The 19,574-nt window shown below is 46.5% G+C and overlaps 1 protein-coding gene across 4 annotated transcripts in view; it reads left to right on the top strand.

The window, feature by feature from the left end:
* The window catches only part of NEBL (nebulette), a gene marked incomplete at its 5' end in the record, with an annotated part of 406,620 nt that overhangs the window by 370,147 nt on the left and 16,899 nt on the right, over positions 1-19,574 (top strand). For 2 of the 4 annotated variants that reach the window (XM_084619776.1, XM_084619775.1), the window contains one exon: positions 1,885-2,028. The exons of the other annotated variants lie outside the window; for them this stretch is intronic. In XM_084619776.1, the coding sequence (XP_084475902.1) occupies positions 1,885-2,028 (144 nt within the window). The remainder of the gene's footprint in view (positions 1-1,884; positions 2,029-19,574) is intronic. 4 annotated transcript variants of the gene reach the window in all.

Below are 19,574 nucleotides of genomic sequence, written 5' to 3'. Positions count from 1 at the left end.
AGGTAGCGCACAATCTGAGGATAGACAGATAAGTAGACAGAGGTTAGGGGAAAGGGGAAAAAACAGGCAACAAATATTATGGCCTGAGTTCCATTATTGCCTTGTTTTCTACTAGTGGTAGGGGCTTAAAGAGCGTTTTGAATTTGATTAAAAAGTATTTCCACTCACCTTAATAAAGAAAGCAGGGGTGGTCAAGAGTGTGTTTTTTGTTTTTTAAAGAAGAACTTAAGCTGATTTGCAGACAGTTTATTAACAATAATTCACATTTAGTGATGGAAAACAACTGGCAGTTTTGCCATTGACTTCAGCAGGACTGGGATTTCACCCTTGGTCTTTTGAGCTCTTAAGCTTGGAATTCTTTAAATATTAAAAATGTATTTAAAATAGATTCTTCCAAGTGTAAAACTGGTTAAAATTATCTTTCTTTGCTATTTTTATGTTTTTATTTTTTCAAAATACCTAACCATAAAGATCCTAAAACACCATATTAGAGGCTAAGGAGACCTAATCTAAAGCCCATTACAGCCACTGGAAACATTCCAGTTGTCTTTAGTAGGCTTTGAGTCAGGTCCTAGTAGCTGGCCAGATTTCTTGTTTGAATCCAAATCAGTTTTACAATGCAGTTTACCAGGAGACTATCGATGAAGTATAAGCACATTTTATAAGCATCCTCGACATTTTCATAAGCTTCCTTCATGCCCTACAGCCACACTATTTGAAATCTTTAAATTTCTTCTTTAAAAATATACATAAAATTAAAATACAGTGGTGACTACTGACGTGTCAGGATGCTAAACTCCTAACCTATACAGTGAGCTAGACTATATTTATCTTGCTGTGAAAAAAAAAGATGGCCATTTTAGCGGACACTTCTGTTTCCAAATTGATGTTGTATGAAAATTACAAAAGAAAATGTGTTATTAGGCAGAGAGACTATAAGGCAAGTTAAAGGCTAGAACAAAATTATCTTGACTGAGTTATAAATCCCAGAAAATCATTTTTTTTTATGGGAAACATTTATGGAAACTTAATTATAGTAATAGAAATAATCATCATGTCAGCTGATCACATATGAGTTATAGAGAATAAAGGCAAATGCAGCCACCTTTTGTTGCATTCACTACCCTAGTAAAAAATAGAAATTTTGGTTAGAAATTATTTATCTCACCAAATTTCTTGCTCTCTTTCACATCAATCTTCCTCAAAGTTTTCCACATTTGGGGGGAAAAAACTGATATTTCCAAACAGTACTTTCTCCACCCTCTCTCCTTCCATCTGGGGCTAAGTAATTAAAGGACTGAAAATCAATATAAATTGTCTAGAATCACTTGTATATTGAGTCTATAAAAAGAATAGCATTTAATTTACAGATGGGTCACTCACTTTCATGTGTGAGGCTTTGCAGACTTCTCAAGCAATTTTATGGAGTTTGTGCTTGAATAAGTTTGAATATCAGGCCTTTTCCCATGTGATTTAAAGCCATGTTTTTTTCCAACAATGATCCAATTTAAAAGCAAATGTGCCCGTTTTTTTTTTAATCTGAGAGACTTTTGTATATATCGGGGTGGAATAATGCCTTTATTTTTCAATTGCAGCTTTTTTCCATCTTTCTTCTCTGCTCCATTTTTCAGCCTGTTTTTTCCTAGGATCTCTGCACCTGGGCCTCCTTTCTGCACCTTCTTTGTACCATTTGAGGCAGGATACAAACCACTCAAGTCCTAGTCAAACTTTTTTGAACCAGTGATGTTCCAAATGAATGTGCAAATGAAGAAAGTTCACCTTCAAGCTGTTGTTACATAAATCATTTGCTGTGTTGTTTGTTTTGTTCTGTTTTGCTCTTCTGTCAGCTAACTGTTTACTGCAGTATTCTTTTCCCCTTTGTAGAAAAAGCAAGACGTTATAATAAACAGCATTTCCATTCCACCAGTACTTTTGGCATGAGTTTGGGAGATGAAAAGTCAGATGGTTCTGAGACAAACCCTAGCCTTTCTTACTGCAGTGAATTAACAAGGCCATCTGATGAAGGAGGTATCCATGGAGTCCCACTTTTCCCCCCACTAATAACATTGTCACACTGTGTTCAAATCTCACAGGCCAATATTAACTGAATGAACCTTATTTATGCATAAAACATTAGACCCGTGTGAGCTTTTGAAATACTTGCACTGAACTTGGTCCATGGGGAGGCACAAGAAGCTTTTCAAGCTTCCATACTTATTTGCATGCCATCTTTCTATTCCCCACCTCATCACCTTTGGGAATTGAACTGTAATAATCTGAAAGCTTGAGTAACTGCCATTTGCCATAATGAAATGAAGACTCCTTTTGTTCTAACAAAACTCACCAAACTGGTTTTCTCTCTTTTTGAATAATGGGAGTGCACAGTGTAAATGAGAAAATATGCAAATTAACTAAGCTGCTTGAACCTACTTGTGATTTCCAATGAGCAAATCAGCCTTATAATAACAGTTGAGGGTCTTAGTGACCGGATCTCACCATTACCATAGTAAATATCTGTATGTGGTAGGCTCTTTTTTGATACCATGAAAGGAAAAGAAGAAAGACTGAGACCTTTCTTAGATAAGAAACCTTTCCTGGGCTCTCATATGCTATAGATCTGAAAATAAGATATTCAGAAACTACATTTAGAAACTAGGATTGTAATCTGATATTTTTCTACTGTACAGTTTTGTATCAGAATATTGTGCAAAAGTTGTTTTCATTAGTACAAACTCATACCACAAATATAAATACCTTTGCTGATGGATCATATGGTATACAGGGTTGTAAAATAAATAGAAGATCTCTGAGAATGATTTTTTGGATCTTTAAAAAGTTTAATGTGAATTGTCTGTACCTAGTGTCACTTTCTGTTCTATTCTCAATTTGCCATATGAAAAGACTTGCTTATCAGAACATACTGATACCTTGGCTTCATGCTTCTGCCAGCAATTTTGCCTTTTTGAGGAAATATACATAACTTTGTTCAGAGAAGGTACTTTCTTGTTGTTTGCATGGAATTCTACCACAAAATAAGTGTGAAATGTATATTCTTCCATTTGCTCACTTTCTGTCAACATTAGATATAGGCCAGAAGCAAAATACTGGTTCTTGAACTTTGAGAATTTTGGATCATGATCCAAATTTTGTGGGTCAGACCCATCTCCAATTAAACTGCAGTGTGTATTAGACTCTATTTGTGCATTTTAAAAGTTTAAAAACAATATGTTCTAGAATTTAAAAAATTGTAGAATGGTAGAGACAGCCAATATTAACTTTGAAAAATATGGGCATTAAAAATGAAAGTTGTTTTAAATATCTTTTAAAACTGTTATAGGATGTTAATATAGAGGTACTGCCACCAATTCATAATTTAGGATTCTTTGTTTTAATTTAGTATTAGAAGGGTACCAGCATTTTCATTGTAAACTGCAGAAGGCACACTTAGAGCCTGACACCTTTTAGTGCAGTACATTACAGTATTGTTGTCATAGTGCCTAGAGCTCTCAACTAAGATCAGAGCCCTATTATGCTAGGGGCTGTACGTATACGTAGTAAGTGATAGTCCTGCCCACAATGGCTAGACAAGGCAGACTAAGGATGGGAGAAGGAAAATAGTGTTATCTCCTATGTTCAGATGGGGGACTGGGGCTCAGAGAGATAAGTTGACTTGTCTGAGGTCACACAGGAAGTCAGTGAAAACTGGGAACTGAGCCCTTATCTCCTGAATCTCAGGCTGAGAATAGTAAGTAGGGTGTGTATCTTATTGGTTGCTTTGCTATTAACATTCTTTGTTTCTGTGTCTATTTCAAAATTCATTGTTATCATAGAATCATAGAAATACAGGACTTAAATGGATCTTGATAGGTCATCAGTCCTCTGCTCTGAGTCAGGACTAAATATTATCTAGACCATCCCTGACAGGTGTTTGTCTAACCTGTTCCTCCAATGACTGAGATTCTATAACCACCTGATGTTATTTGTTCCAGTGCTTTACTACCTTTACAGTTAGGAAGTTTTTCCTAACATCTAAATCTCCTTTGCTGCAATTTAAGGACATTACTACTTTCCTATCCTCAGTGGCTAAGGAGAATGATTTGTCACCCTCCTCTTTATAACAACCTTTTACATCCTTAAAGACTGTTATCATGTCCCCCTTCAGTCTTCTCTTCTGCTGACTAACCAAACCCAATTTCTTCAGTCTTAGAATAGAAGTCATGGAATATCAGGATCATTTAGTCCAACCCCCTGCTCAAAGCAGGACCAATCCCCAATTTTTGCCCCAGATCCCTAAATGGCCCCTTCACAGATTGAACTCACAACCCTGGGTTTAGCAGGCCAATGCTCAAACCACTGAGCTATCCCTCCCGTTTCCTCATAGGTCATGTTTTCTATACCTGTAATCATTTTTGTTGCTTTCCCCTGGACTTTCTCCAATTTGTCCACAGCTTTCTTGAAGTGTGATGCCCAGAACTGGACACAATTCTTCAATTTAAGTCTTTTGCAACAATATTGCATTATTGACTCATATTTAGCTGGTGATTCACTATTACCCCCCATATCCTTTTCTGCAGTACTTCTTCCTATGCAGTCATTTCCCATTTTGTATTGGTGCAATTTATTATTTGTGCCTAAGTGTAATAATTTGCTTTTGTCCATATCGCATTTCAAGCTGTTTATTTCAGACCATTTCTTCAGTTTGTCAAGATCATTTTGAATTCTAATTCTGTCCTTCAAAGCACTTACAACCCCTTCCAGTTTGGTATCATCTGCAAACTTTATAAGTGTACTCTCTATGCCATTATCCAAACCGTTTATGAAGATATTGACTAGACCCAGACCCAGAACAGATTCCTGCTGGACCCCACTCAGTATGCCCTTCCTACTTGATTGTGAACCATTGATAACTACTCTCTGAGTACGCTTTTCCAACCAGTTATGTGCCCACTTTGTTAGTTAATCTAGGCTGTATTTCTCTACTTTGCTTATGAAAAGGTCATGTAAGACAGTATCAGAAGTCTTACTAACGTCGAGCTATATTACGTCTTCGGCTTCCCTCCATCCACTAGGCTTGTTACCCTGTCAAAGAAACATATTAGGTTGGTTTGACATGATTTTGTTCTTGAAAAATCCACATTGACTGTTACTTATCACCTTATCATCATCTAGGTGCTTACAAATTGATTATTTTTCCTTCATTATCTTTCTGGGTACCAAAGTTAAGCTGACTGGTCTGCAATTCCCTTGGTTGTCCTTATTCCCATTTTTTAATAGATACATATTTGCCCTTTGTGTAGTCCTCTGGGATCTCTCCCATCCTCCAGGAGTTCTCAGAGATAATCACTAATGGCTCACAGATCTGTGGAGCCAGGATGAGGGGCCAGGACTCGATGAGGATGTGTTGAGAAGGACCCTGTTAAGATCAATGTATTGTAGTAAGGTATATTTACCCCTTTTGACCTGAGTGGTTAGCCAGTATTCGGGATCTTTCAGATTGTTTCCATTTGGGGGATACACCGATGCCTGAGGCAGGTATTTCTTTGATGCAGTCCTGTTTGTTTTCAAAGAATGTATGTAAAATTCTGTGTCCCTGAACAGAGTATGAAACAAACAATAGGAGACAGTGTCTTTTTTCACTGTTCCAAGCCTCTTTCCACCCAACAGCTGACTCCTTAATTTTTTTTTCTCAAAATCATGCTATGAAAGCTTCCTTGCTGCCTTCTCTGGTGTTTCTTCCCCTTCTCCGTCACACACATGGCTCCATCAAACAACACCCAGTCCCATGCATTTACATTCAGACCCCAGGGAAGACTCCTCTGACCACAAGATTGAACTCCTCCAGGCTTGCATGTGGTCTGTGTTTTGAGTAGCGGCTCTTATTGTTTCATCTATCTATACCACACAGGAGCTTAATTGCTTTTTTATGTTTGTCCTGCATGAAGGGCTGCTGTTACATCCACTAACTTCAATGAGGTTTCACTCAACCCCCAGCGTAACAATATGTTGGGTTTATACAGTCTGAAATTAAAAATCAGTGTTAAAAGAAAAAATAATTTGTCAGAGTCAAAGAAACCTTTCTACCCAGTCCTGACCTTCCTGCCGCCTCCTTCATATAGTGATTCTCCAGGACATCTTTGCTTGGAAATCTTAGAGGGATGCCAGGAGCTCCACTCTTCTTGCCAATTACAATCCAAATATTTATTGAGCTGCTTGATAGCTTTCCCTTAAGGGGCATTGGGAACTTCCCTTTTCTTAAGGGATGGAGAGTGCAGGGGCCATTCGGCTTCCCTTGCTGTCGTCAGCTCACATTTTCCTCTTCAGTGTGCTGAGAAGTAGTGCTAAGTGAATTACCGCTACTTTTCTCATTATTGTGGTTACTGTGGATATCAGTTGTCTTCACTAGTATATGACATGTCTTTTCGATTTGGTTTTAAGGCTGTTATATTTGTCTGGTTTCTTTGTCACAGAACCAGGCATGTTGCAGCTTTTGTGCAGGCATCTTTAAACTGTGGCTCAATCTCAGGGAGGGATGAATTCAGTAATTCCACAAGACAATGATGCATGTAGATGGACTGCCGAGGTTTGGCCAAAAATGCTCTAGATCTCTCTACAAGGGAAGAGCATGCTGGCTTGTGGTCTGAGCCAGCATTCTGTATCTGGGTGGGCAGGAGACTACGTAGTTGGTAATATTTTCAGGAATACCTAAGTGACATGGATGCTTCAGGCCCATTTTCAAAAGTGATTTAGTCTCCTAAATCACTTTCAGAAATGGGACTTAAGCACCTGTGTCACTTAGGGGCTTCCAGAAATGTTACTTTGTGGCCATGAATTAGAGTAGATTCAAAGAGTGGCCTGTGGTTGGGAGTGGCCTAATTGGTTGCAGCCACCATTTGCCGCAAGAACTGCATGGCATCTGTATACCACTCTGTCAACATATAAGGGCTGTAAAGCCTGTAAATGAACTGCAAGCTGCCAAGGGAGAATTCTCCCTACATCACCCTCTTTTGTAAGCCTGGGCATAAGGGGGTGGCGCTGAGGTAATCAGGAATTGGAGTAGCTATAATGCCCTCACTCCAGCACGTAGGCACCTGGGACAGTAACTTACATTTCAGCAACTACAACAGCCCAGAATATGAGCAGAACAAAGATGCCTTCAAACTACATTTGGCTCCTCTCTCTGTAGCACAGAATCTGGTTTTATGTTTCTTCCCCTAACTGTTCCATTAATTATTGTTTTATTTATTAATCTCACACAAAAACTTGGTAAGATTAAGTTAAAGTTGCAGGCATGTGTCAGTGATTTGTGTGTGTATTTCCCTTTAAAACCATTAGTTATAGTAAACAAAGTATAACATCCAGGAAATTCTGAGTTGGATTAAAATTACAAGTAATCTAAACCTTTTAGAGTATGGAAGTTCAGAGTTGAGATAGGGAGACTACAGCTGCCTTCACTTATGAGATTCTCCCCCCACCCCCAGCACCTGGAACAAATTATGCATTAGAATAAATTATTATTAAAAAAATAATCCAGGCTCTTTCATGATGGGCCAGAAAGTGACCATAGAAGCCCATGTGATAGTATTACAAAGTGCTAGTATACTCAGCTATCAGAAGACGTACCGTTTTAGTCATGGTGGTGCTACTACCGTGATATTCCCATTATTTTGATCCCTTCCATTTTGTATCACCCATTTGTGCCACTGAGCTTGAAATTGGAGAATCTGCTGCTCTTGTGTTTCAAATTAGAAAATCCAAAACCCCACCATAGGAAGAGTTAAATAGTCATGATTCACTGCTACTATCTCTCTTTCAGTTCTTGTTTCATTCAGTAGTTTGGGCATCCACATTTTGTTTTCTTTATAGTTCAGAGAGTCTTTTCCTTAAGGTTCTTCCTCCTCTATTGTAGTTATCTTTTATGGAAGTTTCCTTCCATCTTGTTTTGATCCCGAAATGTTTTCATTTCACTTTCCAATATTCTTTTGCGTCTTTCAGTTTTTATTTTAATTATCTTCCAATTTACTATATCTCAGTGAGGCTTTCATTTCAGCTCTCGTTTTGTTCTGATGTACTGTCTTTTTTTATTTAAATCAGCAGGATTTTTTTTAAAACTTTACCCAGTTTTGTTTTGATTCTGAGGATTCTTCTGTAAAATGATCTTAGTTGCCATCTGGTATTGGATTCATTTAATTCATATCATAATGCCACTATATAAATCCATGGTATGCCCACTCCTTGAATACTGCATGCAGTTCTGGTCACTGCATCTCAAAAAAGATATTAGAATCAGAAAAAGTACAGAGAATGACAATAAAAATGATTAGGGTTATGGAAGAGCTTCCATATGAAGAAAGATATTTGCCCTGTTCTATTCATTCTCTCTGAAGCATCTGGCACTGGTCACTGTTGGAAGACAGGATACTGGGATCAATGGATCATTGGTCTGAACCTGTATGGCCATTCTTACTTTAATGTATTTTGTTCCAATATACTGTCTTTTGTTGTTAAACTCTTCCTGGTTGGTTTCCTCCTATTGTTATCCTTACATTCATTCATCTTTTTATTTCCTCTCTGCCTTTCAGGTTTTCATTGTCATGCTCATGCATATTGTACATTTTCCACACACACGCACAAACACACACTTTTCTCAGAATGTCTGCAACCTGAGCCAGAATCGTCACTTTATTTTAAGTTTTCTTTTAATTTGTGAGTAAGAGGAAGGTAATAAAGTAGGTGTCAAATCCATTCTGTCATTTGGATAAGATGGTTGGACTTAGTATTGTTACATATTGGAAAAAAATAGGTAGGTTGATGTTTTAGTGTTTTCTAATTCAGCCTTATGTTGTCTTCAGACCTTTACAGAGGTCTTTGTCCAGGAAAAAGCAAAGACAGCTGGTGACCCAAAAAAGCTTAGGCCAGGACTCACAGGTGAATGAAACACTAATACTGAAATGAATTTTAAGCAGGAAGCACACATTTATTACCTTTTAATTTTAATGGGAATACCAAACATTTACGTAGGTCCAATGCCGCATTAAATGACCTCATGCCAAATAAACAATATTCAGGGTTGAGCCCTTCAACCTAACCCCTGCAATTCAGCCAACTCCAAATCCTCTCATCCTCCCACTGCAAAGAGGAATGATGGTACACATGTGTACCTCAGTTTGCACAGACTTAACATTTCCCCTTCTGCATCCAGGCTATCAGGGTCCACCAGCCATCTCCTGGGGTTCTCACTCATGTTTATCCCAATACTGGTGATCAGCATCTTGGAAACATCTTAAACTGGACCTCCATGATAGGGCAGAGAGGGGGGCAGCTACTGCAGAATAATGGGTCTCAGGGCACAAAACAGTGACAGACAGCAAAGGGGATGGAGGTTTTGGAGGGAGAATCAGCCCTCCCTTTCCCCTTCATACCAGCCTAACTAATGGGCAACATGGTAAGGCAGAGACATCTCTCCTCCTGTACTGCTCCCCATCCCTTCCAGACATGATCTCTACATGTGTTTTAGGTGAGGGTGAGACTCCAGAGCACCTTAACCTGCAGCCTTCCCTTCCTGCCCACCTTCTCCAGGACTCTAGGAGCTATCTATCCTCCACTTTACTAAGATTGGAGTGCATTGCAGGCTGGCAGGGACATATAGCATTGAGAGCAGATGTGTAAGGCTAGTTTAATCACAGACAGCTGCTCAACTACAGTTGTGCCAGAAAATGGAGCCCACTTGCCATGGCCAGTCCTAGTGCTTCTTAGACCCATGTTTTTGGATATTCAGACAGAATCCAAAACCCACTCAGACCTACAGTCTCAAATACAAATAAGAAAGTACAAAAAATGACTGTTTTTACTGGGGAAAAGAAAGGTTCCCTTAGCTTTAGTACTTATCAGACACCTTCTTTGAGCTGAGACAAAGAACAATCCCTGGGGCATGTCTATATAAAATAGTCTGTCCTAAAAGACAGCACATTTTCATTTGTACTGCTGAGTTATTTTGTATAATAGTGGAATACATTTATAGTGAGCTCCTTTTCTTACATTTCATAATAGGACGATGATCACTATCATTAGAACTGTAGTTTGAATACTGCAATGCTTTGAACAAGTGTGGGCCTCTCAGTCTACTATATCTCACTGCCAACAAAATTTCACTATATACCACTTTATGCTAGGTGCTTCCCATTACATCTCACTATATCTTACTGAAGTTGATACTTAAAACATTAGTTTTGCAGAGGGAAACTCCTAGACCCACCCAGAGATGCCTGTGCATATGCAGCCAACATAATGCACACACAAAACCTTCTTCAGACTAAAAAAGTCCCTGCCTCTTGGATCATGGAAGCCCCAGAAGGCCAGGTGCGCCGTTACACACTGGGTTAGCCTAATCAGGAGACAGATGAGCCTAGAGCAATGGAGAAGAGAGGATCTCACTTATGGCAGGATTTGTGGAGCTGCTCCCTGTTCTGTCTGTCCCTCTCCTCACTTTTTGTGCCACGTAGACTGCGTACATTAGGGTTGTAGTAACCCTCTTATGAGGCTCCAGCAAGTAGGAGGAGAGCTAGGAAGGGAGTCTGGGTTAGAGTTTTCACCTTCAAGATGTAGAAAACCCGGCCAGTGCCCTCCCCTTCCTACCCCCGAACAAAAAGGGTCCTCGTGCCAACTATCACTAATTATTACTAAACTGTTGTCAATAACCATTTTACACAGACACACACAGAACACCACAAGATGTGTATTTTCATGTTATTTTATCACTTTTCTTACTTTATCCTAACACAGTGCCAAAGTCTGGAGTACAGGGAGTGAACTGTAGAGCACTCAAACATGTCCCATGTGAAAAAAACATCCTGATATAAAATCTTTTAATAAGCAAGAAAGTACAAAACTGGCCAGGCTGGTTAAAAACCTACCAGGGGGCAACCCTAGTAAGAGTCCAGTTTCTCTCTCTCGCTTTCTCTCTGTTTTCCTTCAATTTCTACAGCAAAAACCTGCTTTTGAGTGTAGAAAAGGGGTTGTCTCCTACTATTGCTCAGGGAAAAAAATGTAGGGAAGCTTCTGCCATCATCCATAGCAGTGGACCCCCTCCCCACCACCAATAGGTAGGAGGATGCAGGGAAGAAGTCTTTGGCCAGATAAACCCCCTCTCCATTTCCACTGACTGAGCTCTGTCATAATAAGATGCCAACCAGAATGACACAGCTATGTTACATTTTCTTCTCTGGCAGCCAAGGCAGAACCCCTGTTAGGAAACTGAACTGTATTTTCCCTAATGTAGTTCCCTAGGGTCCAGTAATCAAAAATTGGGAGGAGAAGAGTTGTGGATTATACGTAGGACCCTACCAAATTCACAGTCCATTTTGGTCTATTTCACGGTCATAGGATTTTAAAAATTGCACATCTCATGATTTCAGCCATTTAAATCTGAAATGTCATGATGATGTAATTGTAGGGGTCCTGACCCAAAAAGGAGTTGTAGGGGGTCACAAGGTTATTGTAGGGGGGTTGCAGTACTGCTACCCTTACCTCTGTGCTGCTGCTGGCAGCAGCGCTGCCTTCAGAGCTGGGCAGCTGGAGAGGGGCAGCTGCTGGCCAGGAGCCACCGGCAGCAACAGCGCAGAAGTAAGGATGACCTAGGATGGCATTGCCACGCTTATTTCTGTGCTGCTGCCTGCAGAGCTGGGCCCCCAGTCAGCAGCCACCACTCTCTGTCCACCCAGCTCTGAAGCCAGCAGTGCAGAAGTAAGGGTTGCATGGTATGATATTGTCACCCTTCTGCGCTGGTGTTTGCGGGGCGCTGCCTTCAGACCTGGTCACCCGGCCAACAGCTGCTGCTCTCCAGCTGCCCAGCTCTGAAGGCAGCACAGAAGTAAGGGTGGCAATACCGCAGGTTCCCTAAAATAACCTTGTGACCCCCCTACAATTCCCTTTTAGGTCAGGACCCCCAATTTGAGAAATGCTGGTCTTCCGCATTACATTGGTATAGTATAGCATAAAAGCACATAAAAGACCAGATGTCATGGGGGAGACCAGATTTCATGGTCCGTGATATGTTTTTCATGGCCATGAATTTGGTAGGGCCCTAACTGTATGGAAAGAACAGTAGACTTTTAGGGATCGCCTAGCCACATTCCAGTGCATCAGCAGGCTTCCCACCACAGAGACACTTAAGACTGAACGCCTCAAAAGAGAATAGTTTGTTTACTCTCTCTTCTTTTGAGTCATATGTATGCTTCTCTTTTCCATCATCATCTTTCACTTGTTTCTGATTTAGCTTTCTTTCAGACTATACAGAATGCTTTTAATTTTATTTCTTGTAAATTCAGGCCCCACGCCAGCTTTGCCAGCCTGAAAACTAGATGTGAGAAGAATGTCTGTATTCTGGCAAAGATAACCACATTAAAGCTTTCCTTTCTTTCCATGTCAGTACTCATATGATTTTTCTGTTTTTTTTAAATGCCTAATATAGTGTGAATAGTAGGAAGAAATCAAAATAATCAGTACATCTGATGTAAATTTGTCAAAACAATTTTTAAGTGACTGAAGTAGTAAACTAAATTCTTTGATGGGGGTAAAATGCACAGAAATAGATGATTATCTGTTCTATATTAGTTGGTACCACAATTTATTCAATGTATACATTGTGTTTGCATTAAACATGAGATGAGGGTTTACCCGCTTGCAAGATTGGGGACCCCTGCAATGAGAATGGATTCTCTTTGACAAACTGATTTTTGACTGGACCAGTGCATTTCTCTTTAAAAAGGCTCACTCTCACAAAAGTGCCCTTTCTTAAATTTCTCCACAAAGAAAATGAGAGTGCTTGTTTAGGGACCATGACCTAGTTCTTACCCATTTGAAGACTCTATCTTTGAATGCAAGGAGTGGTGGTTCAGGTGACTGGCTTCAAGTGCTCTAATTGGCTTCAGGTGCTTTAATTAATCTATAGCAAACTTTCTTCCCTCTCCAGGGAAGAAGGCTCCCTTCTAGCACTCTCCTGCTGCCCTCTGGCCTGGGCTTTCCTTGCTTTTTGCCCCGCTTCAGTTCCCCCCCGACCGGGCCAGAGACTTTTTCTTCATTTTTTTTTTTTGCTGTTTTTTTTGCTGCTGTTCAAGTGCTGGTCGGCTGCCAGCTTGCCTGCCAGCCCCCCCACGCCTGCCCTCGGACACTGCTATTGCTTCAGCTGTAACCCCCGGAGGAGGAGGGGAGGACTGCCGACCCGCTCCCCGGAGGAGGGGAGTGGACGCCCCCAGACCCAACCGTTTTGCTGTTCGTTTGTGGATCCGTAATTAATCGACAAGTTATTTTTTTCTTCTTCTTATCTGCTTGGCATTTATGGAATGTTCCACAAAGCCCGGGAGAGAAGACAGCCGACAAAGACATCGCCCAGGGAAGCTACAAATCATCATGGAGGGGGCCGTAAGACTGAGTAACTTTTGAACTGTACTCTTGTGTGGGGGAAGTTTGACTGTGTCTTAACTGCGTTTGTAGGGGCACGGGGGTGTGGCATGGACCTGCCCCCCAATCCATCGGTGCCCCCCCCAACACTACTACAACCGTCATGGCCCCCCCGCCGTCCATCCCTGCTGGCAGCTTGCCATCTGCCTCTAGACTCAACTGCTTGCCCTGAATTCCATCGTCTGGACCAGACACAACAGCCGACCAAACGAGACTCTTTGGACAAACGTGCGTGGGTCCGCATTCCCCCCTCCCCCGGACTGCCCACCCCACAGTTTGCCCCTACTACCTGACCCCAACTCCTGTTTCCTTCCCCTGTCCAGTATGACCCATTTGCCCCTCCCTCCCCGCCTGCAGCCCAACGGGGAGAAGTGGTTAATCTGCCTCCCCCTCCCCCCTCCTCCTTCTGGTGTCTCCCCATCTCTCCCTGCTCACGATGGCGGGAAATGAGAGGGGTGAGGCCCCTCTAACAACCTCAGTTGCCCCTCCCCCAACTGCCCAACCTCCAAGCCTCCCCCCCGACCACTGCTGGAGCATCGGCAGCCGGAGGCACCGTGGTGACTATTGCCGCTGCTATGCCCACCGCCCCCCCCAGATTCTAGGAAAGCCCCCCGGTTAGCCGGAAAGGCCACAGTGCGAAGAAGGGGAAGGGCCCCGCCACAACCACCAAGCCCTCCATGGCAGGGGCTACCCCCACCGCTGTGGCCTCGTCATCAACCATGGCATCCCTCCCCGCTGTTCCCTCCACCAGTTCTGCGAGCATCCCTCCCCCGGCCCCCAGGGCATATGCCCGGGCGGTGGCAGCCCCCCCCCGCCTGCCGCCTCGTCATCTCACCCACCCACCGCCTCTGTTACCATCAATAGCGGCCGGGGCCCCTTTCCCACCATGACCAGGAAGCATGGCGTCCGTTGCCTCCTGGTGCCCGCCTCGCCCCACGTGGAGACATATGTGCAGGCATTGGCGAGGGTGGTAAGACCCACGGCTATTGTGGCGGCCTCCAAAATGTATGGGAAGGTCGTCTTTTTCTTAGCATCGGAGGCTGCCACCCCGGAGGTGGTGGAGAAGGGCCTGGCGGTGGGGGGGGGGGGGTGTTTGTCCACCTGGAGCCTCTAGAAGACCTGGACGTCCACCTAGTCCTGACCTCCATCCCTCTTTTTCTACCCAATGCCACCCTGTTACCCGCTCTCTCCACCCTGGGGAAACCCGTTTCTGTCATCAGCCCTCTCCCGTTGGGCTGCAAGGACCCCACTCTCCGTCACGTCCTTTCGTTCCGCCGGCAAGTGCAGCTTCTACTGCCACTGGCGGCGCGTGACAGAGAGGCACTCGAGGGGTCCTTCCTAGTCCCCTACCAGGGAGCCCGCTATCGGGTCTACTATTCCACAGGAGAGGCACCGTGCTACCTCTGCCGATCAGCAGGGCATGTCTGAAAAGACTGCACCTTGGCCTGGCAGGGAGGGGCACCCGAGATCCCCGAGACCCGGCAGGACATCGGCTCCGTTGTTGTCAACGCCCCTGGCTGCCCGACATCTGAAACCACCTCTCCTCCTGCTCGATCCACCGCTGCTCCTGCCCGGGCCCAAGAGACACCTCCCCTACAACGCCCAGATGAGCGAGGGAGCCCCGCCCTTGCTGTTAACAATCCAGCAGAGCCTATGGAGGAGGGTGCAGCAAAGATATTACCGGGCATTGGAGAGGGCCCTCCCCAAGGAGAACCGTCCCCCCTTCATGCTGCCTCACCGTTACCCCCCCAAGCCTCTGAACCATCATCTTTGCCCCTCGACACGACCCCTGCTATCCAGCCCCCAGACGGTGCTATGGAGGGCTAGACTCGAGTCCAGGGAAAGTGAGGCAAGCAGAAGGCTCGAGCTCCGCTGCACCCATCCAATGCAGAGGCCCCCTGGAAGACCGGGAAGGAAGGCACTGACACTGAGCCTTCTGCTATGCCCACAAGTGAGATCTATCCGCCGGTGTCGGGAGGGGAAAACAAAATAGCACTGGAAGGTAGAATGTCCCCTCCGAGACCCCTGAGGAAGCCCCTTCTGCCCAAATATCACCGGAACCCCCCCGCGAACCCCGAAGCGACCGTCGTAGCGGGCGCCAGAGGGGAGACCCCCGGGGTGGCAGAAGACAACCTCTCCTCCATGTATGAGGAGATCGAGGCCCTAGGTTTGACCCCGGTCACCCAGGGAGAGAATGACCTACTGCCAGCTGGCCTCGATCTGTGCAACCTTATCCCAGTCCCCCTTTCCCCATGCTCCCTCCCCCTAACCGCCTTCCCAGGCGAGCACCCTGCAGAAGGTGATCCACCACCTGATGCCATGGCTGCCAGATCCACCACAGAGCCTGCGCCTAGCATCACTGGAAGCCCCCCACCCACCCCCTTAACCCTCGAATCTGTTCGGGAGGCACCACCTCTCAGCTGCTTGCCTCCCGAAGCCCAGAACCTCGCCTCTGCCCCCACCCCCACCCCTGCCCAATCCACCTCCTCCTGCAATGCTATTGCCGCCCCTGGGGTTATTTCTTTCCCGTTTTTTGCGGATTCCCCCCAAGGAGCAGCCTTTGCATTTTCCTGCCGCGACCCATTAGGAGCTGCAATTTTCCCTCCACCATCCCCTTCTACCCCAAGGCTTGAGATGGATCTAATAACTTTAGCCTGTCAGACGTCCCATCGGTGGTCTGCATCCTGCCTGCCCACCTCAGCAGACCATGAGGCTGCACCAAGAGCCCCACCAGGGAATAACCTGGAAATCGCAACCCCACCCCCCTATGAGCTGCGAAAAACATTGTGAGAGCTTTTAGAAGACATCCATGGCTTCCACAACAGGGTAGAGCTAGCTCTCCAGCTATGGGGGGACTTTGATCAAATCCTCCAGGCCACAAGGGCCCTTATAAAGGAGAGTAAAGGGAAAGGAAGGCACACTGCCGCGGCCTACGGGCGGGCCCGCAGCTTCCGTGACAATTTACTCACGAGATGGGTCACGGATTGTTGCACGACCCGCCGGGGGCTGCGAACACCCCCGCCAACAAGGAACCCCCACCCCCCCAGCCCTCCGCATGACGCCTCTCATTATTGCAACTTTGAATACCAGGGGCTGTAGGGTGGCTCTCCGCAGGTCCCAGGTGCTCTCTTACCTTCGGGAAGGGGGCTACTCTGTGGTTTTCCTGCAGGAGACCCATACAGATCCGACCGCCGAGGACAGCTGGTGGCTGGAGTGGGGGGACGGGTCTACTTCAGCCACTTCACGATTCGACAAGCTGGAGTGGCGACCCTGTTCTCCCCCAACCTACGGCCCGAGGTGCTAGGGGTCACTGAGGCCATGCTGTGCCACCTGCTGCATCTCCGAGTCCGTATGGAGGGGCTCGTGGTCAACCTCGTTAACATCTATGCCCCAACAACGACCCCAAAGCGGCCGCAATTCTATCAGCGGGTGTCCAACTTCCTCAGCACCCTAGTTTCTCACGAGTGCTTAGTCCTGGGAGGGGACTTTAATACCACCCTCGAGGAACAGGACCGCTCAGGGGCCGAGCTGAGCCCGGCCGCTGCAAACATTCTCCGAGAAATAGTCGAACATCACTCCCTAGTAGACGTCTGGCGTGACCATCACCCAGATGACACTTCCCCGTTCACCTTTGTCCGGGTGAGGCCCATCGGTCACACCACTCTCGGTTGGACCATATTTATTTATCCCGTTTCCATCTTTCACAGGCCCACTCCTCCAACATTCAGCCGGCCCCATTTTCCGACCATCATCTAGCCACCATAACAGCCTCCCTCCGCGCAGAGAGGCTGGGGCCGGCCTATTGACATTTTAACAACAGCCTATTGGAGGATGAGGGCTTCATGACGTCCTTCCGGGAGTTTTGGCTGGCCTGGTGAGAGCAGTGGCGTGCCTTTCCCTCAGCGCGACGATGGTGGGATCTAGGGAAGGTGTGCGCCAAGCTCTTCTGCCATGATTACACTTGGGGCACCAGCCGACGGAGAAATGCAGTGATAGAGCAGTTGGAATGGGAGGTCTTAGAGATGGAGAGGCATCTGGCCGCCAGCCCCAAGGACCCGTTCCTCTGCGGAGCATGCCGGGAGAAGCGGGAGGAGCTCCGGGCCCTCGAGGACCATCGGGCCCGAGGTGCCTTTGTTCGATCCCGCATCCACCTCCTTCGGGAGATGGATTGCGGCTCCCGTTTCTTCTACGCCCTGGATAAAATGATGGGGGCCAAGAAACACATCACCTGCCTTCTAGCAGAAGACAGCACCCCCCTCACGGATCCGGTGGAGATGTGTGGGAGGGCTTGTGTAGAAGTCACAAGACATCTACACAAGATCCGACCAATCCTGGCGCTTCCAGGGTCCTCTGGGAGGAACTCCCCACGGTCAGCGTTGGCGACCGAGACCTACTAGAGCTGCCTGTCACCCTGGCCGAGTTCTCAGAAGCCCTCCTTTGCATGCCCACCAATAAATCTCCGGGCATGGACAGGCTGACCGTGGAGTGCTACTGTGCGTTCTGGGACATCGTTGGCCCAGACCTAGCCACTGTCTGGTCCAAGTCTTTGCAGGGCGGGGTCCTCCCTCTTTCGTGCAGGTGAGCTGTGCTCGCCTTGTTGCCGAAGAAGGGGGACCTCCGCGATTTACGAAACTGGCGTCCCGTCTCGCTCCTTAGCATGGACTACAAAATCGTAGCGAAAGCAACGGCTAGGGTCCGTGATGGCGGACTTGATCCACCCAGACCAGACCTATACTGTCCCGGGCCGCAGCATTTTTGACAACCTATTTATAGTCCGCGACCTTTTGGAACTCGGGCATAGAGACGGTCTGACATTCGCCCTCCTGTCTCTTGATCAGGAGAAGGTGTTCAATAGAGTGGACCATGAGTACCTCCTGGGCACTCTGCAGGCGTTTGGATTCGGATCTCAGTTTGTGAGTTTTCTCCGGGTGCTGTACGCTTCCGCGGAGTGTCTGGTTAGGCTCAACTGGACCCTGACCAAACCAGTCAGCTTCGGGCGAGGAGTACGGCAAGGGTGCCCCCTCTCGGGCCAGCTGTACGCTCTGGCGATCGAGCCCTTCCTCTGTCTCCTCCAAAGGAGGTTGACAGGGTTGGTGCTACGGGAGCCGGAGCTGCGGCTGGTCCTGTTGGCATACGCCGATGACGTGCTCCTCATGGTCCAGGACCCAGGCGACTTGGCGCAGGTGGAGGCTTGCCAGGCCATCTGTTCAGCAGCCTCCTCCGCCCGAGTCAACTGGGTCAAGAGCTCTGGCTTGGCGGTGGGGGACTGGCGGCAGGTGAGCTCTCTCCCACCCGCGCTTCAGACCATTCGGTGGAGCGCGGGTCCACTGCTCTACCTAAGCTTTTACCTTTCTGCCACGCACCCTTGTCCGCTGGAGAACTGGCAAAATTTAGAAGGTGGGGTGATAGAGCAGCTCCGGAAATGGACGAGACTACTCCGATGTCTCTCCCTCCGAGGGAGAGCACTGGTGCTTAACCAACTAGACCTGTCCACGCTCTGGTACCAGCTCAACACCCTGGTCCCGGCCCCGGGTTTCCTGACCAACCTCCGGACATCAATTCTAGAGTTCTTTTGGTCAGGAATGCACTGGGCCCCTGTTGGGGTTCTTCATCTACCCCTGAAGGAAGGAGGGCAGGGCCTGAAGTGTTTGCACACTCAGGTCCGTGTCTTCCGCCTCCAGGCCCTGCAGAGGCTCCTTTATAGTGCAGGTAGTTCGACATGGAGCATACTGGCGCACACCTTCCTGCGCCGCTTCCAAGGGATCCGATACGACCGGCAGCTCTTTTATCTCTGTCCAAAAGGTTTTCCGCGAGACCTCTCCGGGCTGCTGGTCTTCTACAAGGACCTCCTCCGGACCTGGAAACTGTTTTCAACAACCAGGTCCATGGCGGTCACCGTGGGAGCAGATCTCTTCACGGAGCCCCTACTACACAACCCCCAGCTCCTTGTGCAGGCGGCAGAGTCCCGCTCAGTGTGCCAGAGTTTGGTCCTGGCAGAAGTCACGAGAGTCGGAGACCTCCTGGACTATGAACGGGGAGACTGGCTGGATCCCCTGATGCTTGCTCGGCGCATGGGGCTCTCCAGACCTCATACCCCCTGTCGCGTACTTCAGGAGGTG

Source organism: Lepidochelys olivacea (assembly GCF_965140295.1).
Source record: "Lepidochelys olivacea isolate rLepOli2 genome assembly, chromosome: 2".
In the NCBI taxonomy this organism is placed as follows: domain Eukaryota; kingdom Metazoa; phylum Chordata; order Testudines; family Cheloniidae; genus Lepidochelys; species Lepidochelys olivacea.
The sequence above is the reverse complement of the archived record's forward strand: the minus strand, read 5'-3'. Positions and strand labels throughout refer to the sequence as shown.